The 12753-nt window shown below is 41.4% G+C and overlaps 1 protein-coding gene across 1 annotated transcript in view; it reads left to right on the plus strand.

The window, feature by feature from the left end:
- Positions 1–12753, plus strand: part of LOC125327678 — a 55264-nt gene continuing 42511 nt past the window's right edge. Inside the window, exons 1-3 of the mRNA XM_048307465.1 lie at positions 1–665; positions 1896–1985; positions 11558–11630. Coding sequence (XP_048163422.1) covers positions 15–665; positions 1896–1985; positions 11558–11630 — 814 coding nt within the window. The 5' untranslated portion in view covers positions 1–14. The remainder of the gene's footprint in view (positions 666–1895; positions 1986–11557; positions 11631–12753) is intronic.

A 12753-nucleotide genomic window follows, 5' to 3' on the forward strand; every position in this document is an offset into this window, starting at 1 on the left:
TACATCCTGCAAACATGTCTTGGGAAGTGCTGCCAGTGGAGGTACCAGGAGCAGATACTGAAAATGTGTCTCTAGAACCGCTGCCTACAGAGGTGCCACGAGTAGATCCTGAAAATATATCTCTCGAATTGCTGCCCGTGGAGATGCCAGGAGTAGATCCTGAAAACATGTCTAAAGGATTCCTGCCCATGGAGGTGCCAAGAGTAGATCCTGAAAGCATGTCTAAAGGATTCCTGCCCATGGAGGAGCCAGGAGTATATCCTGAAAACATGTCTAAAGGATTCCTGCCCATGGAGGTGCCAAGAGTAGATCCTGAAAGCATGTCTAAAGGATTCCTGCCCATGGAGGTGCCAAGAGTATATCCTGAAAGCATGTCTAAAGGATTCCTGCCCATGGAGGTGCCAAGAGTAGATCCTGAAAGCATGTCTAAAGGATTCCTGCCCATGGAGGTGCCAAGAGTATATCCTGAAAGCATGTCTAAAGGATTCCTGCCCATGGAGGAGCCAGGAGTATATCCTGAAAACATGTCTAAAGGATTCCTGCCCATGGAGGAGCCAGGAGTATATCCTGAAAACATGTCTAAAGGATTCCTGCCCATGGAGGTGCCAGAAACACTCTATTACACGAAATCAGGGAAGACCATGATGCCATCAGATGCACTAGAGGTAAGAAAACAGCTTTAAAGTTTCGCTTAAGGTCCTCTGCATTTGACAGAAAACAAAATCCTGCTTTGTGGGTGTGTTTGTATTCAAGCTAGTGTACAAATTTGCTGTCTGATGGAACTATACAGCAGTTCCTCTGCCTGAAGGAGTTTAAGGTGAAATTTTCACTACAAGGCTGTCAGTGGCAAAAGTCCTCCTGAATCCACTGGAGCCAAAGATCTCATCTTCATAGACAAAATGAGAGAAGTCAGAGTAGTATGGGGACAGAAAAAGATAAGAAAGGGGAAAAAATGAACAGGGAGGGAAACTTGCTCTGGGGGACTGAATTATCAGCCTTTTTTCTTCTGCAGTTAAATATTACTTTTATTAAAAACTTTGTATTTCTGTATAAATAGCAAGATTTTGACATGTATAATAATGTGTCAAACCCATTTTTTTTTGTTATAGAAAATGGGATAAGGACAGGATAGAGACCAGGAATGGAGAATTGAATTTCACCTACACATTCCCTTTTGGGTTCTGAATTTTTTCATTTTGCTTTGCATTCTCTGTATTGTTTCAAGATTTGCATTTAGTTTTAACTGTTGTACATTATGCATTGTTCTGTGTGCTCCCTGACTGGATGAAGGTGCACCACTTCAGGAAGTGCTTTGGAAACAGAAACAGAATATTTTCAACATTTTCTTGGAGAAACTGTTCTTTAATGGTGCTCTACAAAGTGCTTCAAAAGGGGGCACCCTAAATTGTAGAAGTATTTTGGAACTTCTCTTTCCTGAAAAAGATTAAAACATTAGATCTAAAATTTTGCAACTGCAATGTTTCACATTCTGTGTTCAAACTCACAGAAGATACTCTGGGGTATTTTAAACCAAGGTTTAATATTGCTAAGAGCAGAAGCAGATTGCCAAAAGAGCACATTCAAAACAAAAAGCAAACCTTTTTCACAGAATAAATGCAGAGACACCTTCTGGGTATTTTACAGCTGTGATGGTTTTTCTTCACTGACTTACTGAAAGGGTACCCCTTGGGTACACATGGATTTTGTGCCAGTGTGCACATGTGGTGGTTTGTTCATTAATCTGAGCGCGATAACACAGCTGGGTGTAACCAACAGCCCTTCTAATCGAGGTTTCATCAGAAATTGTTGCAAGTAGAAATTAATTATCTATTGTGATAATGCTGCTGCTGTTGTTTTAATGTTACCAATTATTGTTTCTTTCTTTCTTTCTTCAGGATGAAAACTCAGGCTTCGATCCCTTGGGAGATGGTGAACAGCAAAAAAGGAGAGATGACAGTACTGTGCCAGACCAAGGTGATTTCAAGGTATTAAGAACAGGAGAATTTAGAACCAAAGAGTGCTAAGGGTTTTGTTTCTCTCAAAAGGGGAGAAGGCTCATGTAGATAAAGAATGATGGCAGCAGCTTGAGTGTTGCGAGGGAAATGCCCCTAAGCCTATTGTTTGAATCATTTTATTCCTCTTAACGTTTATGATTTTCATAGAATCATAGAATGGTTTGGGTTGGAAGGCACCTTTAAAGGGTCATCTTGTTCCAAATTCCTGCAATGAGCAGGGACACCTTCAAGTAGACCAGGTGGCTCAGTTTCCCTAATTGCTTGTTTTATTTCTCTGTTGCATTTTATTTGGAGCAGGCTGAATATCTAGTATTTTAATCTCTCACTTACTTGTAAAAGAAATCCACTGGTGAACTTTCTGTTCCACAATACTTTTTGTAACTGAAATGGCCAAAAGTGACAGTGAGGCATGCCCTGCTGCAATGGCTTCAGTAGCGTGATCTCCATCCTCGCAATTTATGAGGAAGTCCTGCATTATTGAACCCTGATCCTTCACCAATTCTGTGCTCCATCAGGAGAGAAACTGTAGTGGGATTCGGTAAAAGGAGTGATGCTTATGACGCCATGATGATTTTTTTGCCTTTTCTTTTATACTCCTTTTTTACCTTTTTATAACTTCTGTATTCTTAGTGGATTTTTTTGCCTACATTCTTGGACTTGTTTGTCAAGCTAGGAGACTAAACATTTTAGAAGCTTCATAGTTAGGGATCAGAAAGCCCCAGACCCAAAGGTCCTCTCCAGAACACATTCTGTAAACTAAGATAGAGCCGTCCAGGGGAAGGTTCCTTGGGGAGGGGGGCTCATTCAAGCCTCTCATTGGGGAATTTTGGATAGATATGCTAATTAGTAACACCTATAGTGTTATACTCGATCTATCATGGGTGTGCATTGCAGTGTGCATTTCAGTGCATTCGACCTGGACATGTGCACCTAAAGATCCTTAAAATAAATACTGAGGTAAAACCCCTTTTCCCCTTCTACCCGTTTTTGATTCTTGATTTTAAGACCAGGAAAAAGCATCACTTGAATGTGCTAGGGCTATTTCTTGTGCATGAGCATCAGTCAAAGATTTTTTTTTTGTTAGAAATTACTGGTTTGGGTGGGAGTTCTCATTCTGCTACTGTGCAGTGAGTCTGGGCATTATTTCCTATCTGTCAATAGAGAAGTTTAAGAGTGATTAATATAAAAATTTTGTCCCATGAAGTACCTGCTTCTGAGGCAGAGAGTTCTGTGAAAATTCGTGCTATAATCCATGCAGACAAATTCTATTGAGGCAAAATGAAGCTGAAAAGGAGCTTTATCTGAAAGCTGAAGTCATATTGGGAACAGGCAGACAGGTGAGCTTTGTAGTAAGCTGCTTACCAGGTAGTTCTGCTCACAAATTTAAACAAATTTTTATTCATAGTCACAATACTTTTTGTTTTTTCACATGCACTCTTCAAAGTTTAGCTATTGTGTTTTCCTTTCCCAGCATTAGGATAATTATTATTTTTAAAAAAATTAGTGGTTTTAAAAGATTATACTGTATTTTCACAGAATATATCCTATAATAAGTCTAGGGTCTTTGTGGCATTTCATCTTGCAAATATTTAGGTTACAATGTCTAGTATCTACAGCCTGGGGAGATACTAAAATTCTGGACCATGTCTAGGATGAAGAATTCTGTAGGTAGGATGAAGAATTCTGTAGGTAGTAAAAGCAGGCTGAAAAAAATTATTGATCCATTTTTTGGTATAATATCTGTTCCTTACAAGGAGTCAGGAACTTAAAAGCATGATGAGAGAAAGAAAAAAGATTTAAGCTCCTGGGTTATAATTACTTATGATAATTATACATATGAGAAGTAATTTCTTGTCTCCATTTCTTAATCACACACAGTGATGTGTTTGTTTTTCCTTTGTGTGCTCAGGATATAGACTTAGATGAAAGACATGTAAGGGTCATGAAGTTTCAAGGGGGCAGGCATGACAGTAGTGGACCAAAAGAATAATCTGATATATTCACAACCTTCTTCTAGACCACTGTATTGCCCCTGTCTCACACTGAAGGATTATTTTTTACATTTTAAAATTCCAAAATTCATGACAATGCCTTGGTGATGGACTGAGTTGTTCTTGCGTGTGGTTACAGAGGCACTGTTTTTGTCTGTGTTCAGAATACCACACACTGTCCTAGGCACTTGCATGATCATTACTTGACTACATCAACAATCATATGTTCATGTGAAGGATGCAGATACATTTTTCTCTCCTCCTAAATGTTTCTCAAATATTAATTCTTCATCACCAAAACTACCAGAAGGCTTAAATAGGGGGGTCTCTGCCTGCTCAGAGGGATTGTCTGTGAGAAAACTATGACAGCATTTGCCAGCAACTGCATATGTCTTTACAGCAACATGCTGATTTTTATCTGCATTAAGAAATCTGTGTTATTTGGGCCTTGGCTGGTGCTTAGCCCCATGCTAAAGCAACAGGCAGAGCCAGCTCTGATGTTTCAAACATCAGTGTTTATACCAAAATATTTGAGGATTGCAGCAGGTCTCGTATAATAATGCATGTGAGGGAAGGGGAGGGGAACAATTGGATGCATAGTTCTAAATTCATCATGACCCATGTTTTAATAAGGCTAAGATGTATCACATATCAGGTCAAGTCATACCTCATTTCCCTGCCAGACATGGGCTTGTTCTTTCAGGGTTTGTGCAGGTGGGAGAGCTGCAGACCTTTAACGGAAGAGGTGCAGGCTAAGCTCTCACCCTTGTGTAAAGCGGGAGCTCTGGCTTCTGCTGGGTTTTGGAAGTTGGAAGCAGCTCTTGAGATCATGGAAAGAGTGGGGAGCTGCCACACGGTAGAGCAAGATTAGGAGCAAGTTGTAACATCTGCTTCTGGTGCAGGTCGGGCTCAGTAATGTGAACAGGAGCTGAGGCAGGCAGGAGGGCTGGGTCCCCGCTGGCACCAGGCTCTTTGGCATGGGCTCCTTGACTGCCAAAAGGGCCAGAGCCTGCTGTCAGGAACAGCTCCAGCCCCAGGCTCAGCAGCAACTGGAAAGGCAGGAGTCAACAGTTCCTGAGCCACCCCCAGCCCCACGGTGCTTGCAGCAGCATGGCTCCAGCAGCAGCTCTGCTCACCTGCAGAAGCTGTTCTGAGCCCAGGCACCTCCTCTGCCACCCCGAGTGGTGGTATGGAGATGCCTAAAGTACAGACTGCTGGAATTACATGTTCCAGCACACCTCCCACTTCAAAAATGAACCTCATAAAATCAAATGAGGCCACTTCCCATCAGGTCAAAACTTTGAAATATGGTTTGTCTAATCCATATTTGACATCAAAAATGCAAAACATCTGTACCTGAGATAGAGATATGTGCCCTTGTGAATCAGTAGTCAGAAACAGATTTTCAGAGTGTGATGCATGTCCTGTGGTAATGTCTACCTTAGGATGAGAATCCAGAAATGTTCAATAGCTGTCAGATGTAAACACTAATTTTACAGCTATCTGGAATTAGGTGTAAAGAGTCTCAGCCCTCAGGTGGTTCATGCTCAGGTGGTTCTTTCTGTCATATTTGTTCTGCTTGGAGAGGGCAAAGCACTACAAAAGGGCACTGGGTTTTTTTTACAGATGGACTATCCTATTGCTCTGGATATAGTTTTGCATATGGAAATAATTTTGAACATGCAGTTGAACAGTTTAAGTTTTCAAATAGACCTATTTTTCAAAATCTGAAGAAGTCTGGTTGTCAAACATCTGCAAACACTAAAAGGTGAAGGTAATGTAAACAGTACTGGAAGGGCTATGCACGTAGCCTGAGTTATCAAACAAATAAAACATCTCTGCAGATTTATATAATAAGTAATAGAAATAATAAATAAATAATGCATGTATTTATTTATTAAATATAATTATACATCTCTGCATTTATGGGATCACTGTGCAGTGAGAGTATCCATGTTGCGTTGATCATAATTTGAAGTTTTGCTTTTTGGAAATGTCTATCAAGCACAGTATAATGTGCATAGTCTCATTTCTCAAAAGTTTTATGAGTCCCATGATGGATATATGTATGAGGAAGCAATTACCTGAAGGATACAATTCTTGTGACCTTGCATATACCTGTCATGCTCCTGTGGACACGGAAAAATTTCCCCTGCTGGAACCAGGGTTACTGTGGCTGTATCCCTGAAAGGGGCTTTTCCATCTGGATGTGGGCATTTTTAATTCATCGATATCCAACCAAGAATTCTGCTAATCCTGGTGAAAAGGTGGTCAGATTAGAAGAAGAAGATATGCTACTAATAAAACCCATGAAACACACAGCCTGTGAAAATCATCACTGTGGCAGCAGTGGTCACCAGCATCCCCAGCCCACGCACAGCCCCACAGCCCTTGGTTGAGGTGCCCAGCCCCAATGCCTGGAGGAGGTGAAGGAAGGAAGCAATTAGAGCATCTTTTCCATCGTGGAGCCTGATTTTGTCAAGAATGAGGAAGCTTCAGAGAGGTGGCCAAGAGCAGCAGGTCTGGGCAGCCTGCCATGGGGGATCCCGGCACATCCCACAGCATCCCACGGCTGTAGCAGGCTGTGGCAGGGATTGGTGAGTGATATTCACAGCCTGAAGCATCCTGACTGCAACTGTAAAAAACTCACACACAGTCTTCAAGGAGACCTGACTCTCAGACAGCTAGACTTTCACACACCACCAGCTCTAGATGCACCATCGGCAGGGAATGATTTGGTCCCTGGCCACCATCTAGTTAAATTAGCACCTGGAGATGAAGAAAGGAGTGCCCTGCAACATCCTGGGAGTGATTTCATCTCAGCAGAATGCTTCTCCAGGCCAGGAATGCAGGAGTACCTCAGACAAGGCAAGGAAGCTATCTTTGCCAGGAAAGGCTGCTGAGCTAGTAGATGACATAGAAACACAGAGGAATTACTGCGTGATTGCAGGAAAAACGTGGGGATAGAGAGGAAGTTTTTTTTTTTAATCACATAGATAACATACATTTTTTCAGGTTGGTCTGTAGAAATGGCTTTTTCAGCCACTGCAAAAATAAATTGACTGTCCTAAAGGTATTTTTGAATTTGTCTGATCTTCGCAGGATGGTGTCTGGAATAGTATGCAGTGCAGTTGCACTGAAATAGGTAATGGTACCAGCGACTGTGGCACATAGTTTTCTTTGCTTCTTCATCAGTTTTGCACCCAGCATGACAAAGACCATCTACTCATGAGACCAGATGGAAGATATTCCGCATTTCATGTAGAAAAGCAGCAGCTGAGTATCTGGTTGGAGGACAGCTGCTTATTGATAATGATACAGTTTTCACACACACAAACTGAATATGATTTTCAGGATCTCTGCATTATTCTTCTGTTAGTTTATAACTGCTTTGGAATAAATACCAATCCAAAAAGAGCAACAGTCAAGTCTGAGAATGTGTTGACTGATCCTGAAAGTTTAAGAGTAAATTCTCTCTGGATCAGTGTTGTTGGATGACTGGTCTCTGTTTTGGGAAGGCAGCTACAATATTCTGCTATCTGATGGAGCATCTATGCTAAACCAAGCACCTAACACTAAAAAAAAAAAAAGAAAAGCATTCATCCAGCACACATTTGACTACCACTGTGGAATTGTGTGACTGGGGTAGTCTACAGTAAGTGAAGGGGTGAATGTTCATACTATTGATATCATAAGCTGGAAAGATGTAGCTAGCAATTGTCCATGCTGGAAGAGTCTGTTAGATGAAGAAGCCTGAAGGCTGAAGAAAGAAAGAAAGCTAGTGAGAGAAAAGCAAGTAAAAAAAAAAAGGTAAAGAAGTAGAGTCTGTTGCTGCCTGTTCTGAGCTTCCCCTCCCCCTCCCGAAGACACTTGCTCCTGCCCATGTGCTCCGAGCTCCTTTGTTCTAAGCGCGGGCAAAACCAAATGTAACTCAGACTCTTTAGCAGTGTCTGATTGGCCGCTCACCCCGGGTCCGCCCCCAGTCCGCCCCTTTCCCCTTCTCCGAATAAAAGAGATCGTGGAGGGAGACCCCGCCCTCCCTTGGCTCAGCTGTCTTTCTGTGAACATCTCTGGTTGTCTCATTTGAAAGCTTCTAACTGCAGGGAATTGAGCGAGCAGGGAGCTGTATTTCTCCCTCTTTGCTTCTGCTGATGGTATTTGCTTTGCAGCTGATACAGGTACCGATTTTAGAGCTACTAAAGTGCTAGATCGCCCTTGCTACCTCTCTAGGCTGCTTGAGGCTTTCTAAGGCATTAAAGTACTAGCCTAGCCGGTATAAAGCTGAAAAGATACCTTCCACGAGAGTCACCCTCTGGTTTCATGGACTCTTGCCTCATTAAGCAGTCCTGCCATTTTAGAGCCGCTTGTGATGTGACAGGATGTATTATACAGCTAAACTAGTGGAGTAATTTACAGCAGTGCTTCTTGAAGTGGATGCATGCCGCACATACCTACATCTGAATATGAGCATGACTTTAAAGAGGGCTGGGATAGACCTGCAAAGGCACAAATGTTCCAGGAATGCAGACAGCCTGCATCACCAGAGTATTCATGATGGAGAAATTTCTGTTTCCCAATTCTTACTCCTCAGCTGGGAGAAAGTGGGGATCATTCAGATGACAGAGGAATCCCTTACTTACACCAACATTGTAACTTACTGCCAAGTATCATATCATGTTGTTCTTTTTTATGGGAAGCACAATAAAATCAGAAGAAGAGACTATGAGGTCTGTTCTACATTAGATGGAGCTGCTGTTTGGAAAATCCCAGTAAAACTTCATTTCCCTGAGACTTCAGAGAAACTGGCATTGTACACCCTGCTCATGCACTGGCATCTCAGAGTGCTGTACCACATGCAGCTGTGTTACACACACAGGAGCACAAGTTAGGAAGCACCAAACTGAGGACAAGCTGAGAAATTGACAATTTGCTGTGGCAGAAACCTCTGCATATATGGAACATCATACATAGCAGCAGCCTTTTTTTTTTGTTAAAGATCTCAGGTGTTAAGTAAACAGAATAGCAGAACCTCTGTCTTTTGTTTTATACATGCATGACTGCTATTTTCTTTGTCTCTATAACTAGACCCTAGTACCTCATGTTACAGTTGTCACAGTTGCTATTTAAATACATTTCTTTTGTTTAAGATGTTGCTGGAATTAATTAAAATAGCATATCCTCCTGGGAGCAGAAGAACTAGCAAGGCCTGATCACCAGGTGAATTCTACTCTCCCTATTGTCTTTGCTACCGCCACTGGCAGGTACCAGGGCTGCCAGGACAACTGATGCCTGGCTCCTGCCTTTTCCTTGGGTAACTGGCTGGTGGCATCTGCATCCCTAGTGCAAGCACAGGTCCTGATTTCTGTAGCTTCTGTTAAGCCACTGATTTTTGGGGGGTTTTTTGGGGTTATCTTTTGGGGAGTTGGGTTTTTTTTTTTTGTGAAATTTCAGTAAATCCTTTTGTGAATGCTGCATCTCTGAGAATTGATTTCCCCATGCCAGACAGGGAAAATCTGGCTAACATGTTAGAAAGTCATTGCATGGGAACCAAGAAGGAGGTGATCAGATGGCAGAAACCATCTAATACTCCTTAAAAAATCCCAACCCACCTTTTCTCCTATCTAAGAATCTCAAATTGCTTTGCAAATAATGTATTCATTGGTTCTCACTCAAGCAATGCCACTTTTCAGAGGAAGTGTTGCTGGCGATGATCCAGGAGCTGGCAGCACCTTGTGCAGTCTCTGGAAACAAATGTGTTCGAGAATTTCCCCCATGCTTATGCAGATCCTAAGGAGCAATGAGTTTCTGCCTTCTAGGGCATATGCTGAGGTGCCTAAGCTCATTCCTAACATGTGAGTGTGGTGATCCACCTTTGCTAATTACCCAGCTGAGAAGAAGGGTAAATTAACAGGGTGTAGAACTGTATTAACATGGTTATACTGTTTCTAAACTCTGAACCGCTGTCTTTGCACAGGGTAGCTCTGAGGACATATCCTTCCATCAATTGTTTGCAATTTTTGTGGCTTCTGTAAGGTTTTTTCTATTTTGAGAACAATTGAAATAGAAGGTAAATAGATTTCATTGGTTGAATTTCATGAAGAAGCACTAAAAAAAGAAAAAAGCCATAGAATTCTCGAGATACATGTAAGAGTGGTGGAAACAGCACTGGTTTTTAAGAACTCTGTAAAAAGATTTTAACATAACATGATATGTTAGAGGAGAGAATAGAGTATTCTAATCACATGTTGGAAAAGTAATTTGTTGTGATGAAAGAGGCATAATTATCATTCCATCTGTAAACAAGGCCCTTTTCCTCTGTTCTCTTGAAAAAAAAAATTGGTTTAAGTTCTTCCAGCTTCTCTACTGTCTTAACATCTATTTCATCTACTTGTTTATAATTGTTATAGGAAGTCTCTGAAGTGCTATAGAAATAGAAGGATGCTCCTAAATGAGAGGAAACCTGTTGATAAAAATAGTTATCAAAAAGAATGATTTGTGGGGCTCTGCAGTAACCACTTATGCAGGTGGAAATGTTTCTAGGAGTGTGAGGAAATAACCATGTGTCACAGCCACAGGAAATGCTGATTTATTTATTGGCTTGGTCAAAATAGTCTTTTGCAGATAGCTCTGAGCCAGAGACAGGTTTATGCAATGAGCCAGCAGGAAATCATCTTCCTTAGATGAAGGAACTTACATTTATCTTCTAATAATAAATAGGAAGAGGTCCCTGCAGCCACAAAACCTGGAGAGACTTGTTTTATAGAAGACTAAGGCTGAGATATTCAAAGGGCAAATAGGAAGTTACGCACTTTCAATCTTCAGGGTTTTTTTGGAGGAAGGTAGTATGCTTTATTTTTCTCCAACCCATACCTAACTCTTTAGATCCTAAATCCTCTGGAAACAATTTTCAGCCATTGGCTTATCTCATAGTTGTGATTTACAAAAGCTCATATTACTGTTACTCTTTTCCCCGTACAGTTGTAAGTGAAGGAAATCTATATTTTTAAAGCAGAAGGGAAAAGCACCTCTTAAAGTGGTACTTCAGGTTTATCCCATGGGGGTCCACAACAACTGATACTCTCCACAGTACTTTTTTCAATGCTATGGGACCTCATGGGTGGTTACTAAGAAGATTGACTGTAACTTTGACTAAGACTGATGGCATTTTGACAACTTCATCATGGTGCTCACCAGTGCATTTACTCTGTTCAAGAGACTTATTGTAGTTATGTTTTAGACTAGACTCAGCAGTTTCAGAGCAAGAGGTTTTGCAAGCATCTCACAGGCTGTGTAACTTGTCAGGGATTTATCCCTGTTTTTTCTGCTCTGATGAGCAATCTGGAGTCTCAGAGTAACAAAGCAAAAAGACAGTGAAATATATAAAATGTTAAGACATTTTTAACAGCAGAAGCTTCATCTGCAGAATAGTGAGATAGCTGACCAAATTTTACCAACTGTATTTGTGTTTTGTGGCACCTGGTTAGTTTGCACATTTGAATTTTTTTCCCACCGAAGGCTTATTCAGACCCTCTTGTCACTGTTCTTCTCCAGATAGAATCCTCTCCTTGCTTCCTGTTGACCGTAAGGATCATCCGGATGAGAAATCTCCAGCGAGTAGATGCCTGTAAGTATTGCCAGTCTTAGTGGTAACTCAGAGAACAGAAAAATCATATCTTTTATAATTTTATAACAACCTTTTCTTAGTGTTTCTGAAATAACCCAGTGTTTATGTAAATTACTTGTTATAAACCAGGTCAGTCCTTGCTGCTTGCTGCTGTTTCATTGTTCTCCCTGTGCTTTCTGACTGGTTTCAAGACTTGAATGTATTTCTGAAAATAAGTACTTTCTCTCAAAGAAAGGAGAGTTTCTGACATAGGTAGATTAAGAAAGACTGCATTCTGTATTTTCAAAAACAAAGGGTAATTCAGCTGGTGGGCTGTAGCACCTTGGGAAATGTGGCTGGGAGAAGCAAACGTTATCAACCTCCTCAATCTTGGTTCTGACAAAGACGAATTGAAAAGGAAAAAGCTTTTTACAGTCATTACCACCAGGCTAATGCCATCATTAATTACCCTGAAACAACAGTAAAAAAGCCATGCTAACTGAGGGCTGGATGCTTGGTCCTTTCTAATGCTCCTGCAGCAGACTTGCAGTTGTGCAAGAGTGTGAGTCACGTGGCAGGAAAGTGGTGGGAAGGGAGTAAGTGGGAAAGGAAAACACCACAGTTTTGTAAAAGAACATGGACTATCCACATGTGCACTGAGGAGAGGTGTTTCACACAAAATAGGCAAGTTAACAGTTTGTTTTGTTTGAGTAACTAGAGCTACGTGACTACCTGTGAAAGGATGCTGAAACTAGTTCGAGAGTGAGCATGGAAGGGAAATTATGTAACTCTCATGATTCTCGTGATTCTCCTATTTCTCTGTAAGCAGCAGTGATTGGCTCTATAATGTCTTGCACAGGAAGAGTCAGGAAAGATTTTCTGAGAGACAAAGATCTGGAATTACCACGCAGTACCATTCCCGTCTTACCCTATGGTTGTCACATGTTTTTCTGGAAGGTGTATCAGAGGACTTCCCCGTGTCACAGCTCTCAGTGAGGTCATATCACTGGGCTGCATGCTCTGCACCTCCCTTCTGGTCCATGGCTGTGGCACATGTGTGATGATGCAAGAACACAGAAAGGTCTCATCAGGGACTCAGATCATCTGTGTGTCAGGCAACAAGGCAAATAACGAGGCTGTAGAA

Source organism: Corvus hawaiiensis, chromosome 6, assembly GCF_020740725.1.
Source record: "Corvus hawaiiensis isolate bCorHaw1 chromosome 6, bCorHaw1.pri.cur, whole genome shotgun sequence".
NCBI lineage: Eukaryota > Metazoa > Chordata > Aves > Passeriformes > Corvidae > Corvus > Corvus hawaiiensis.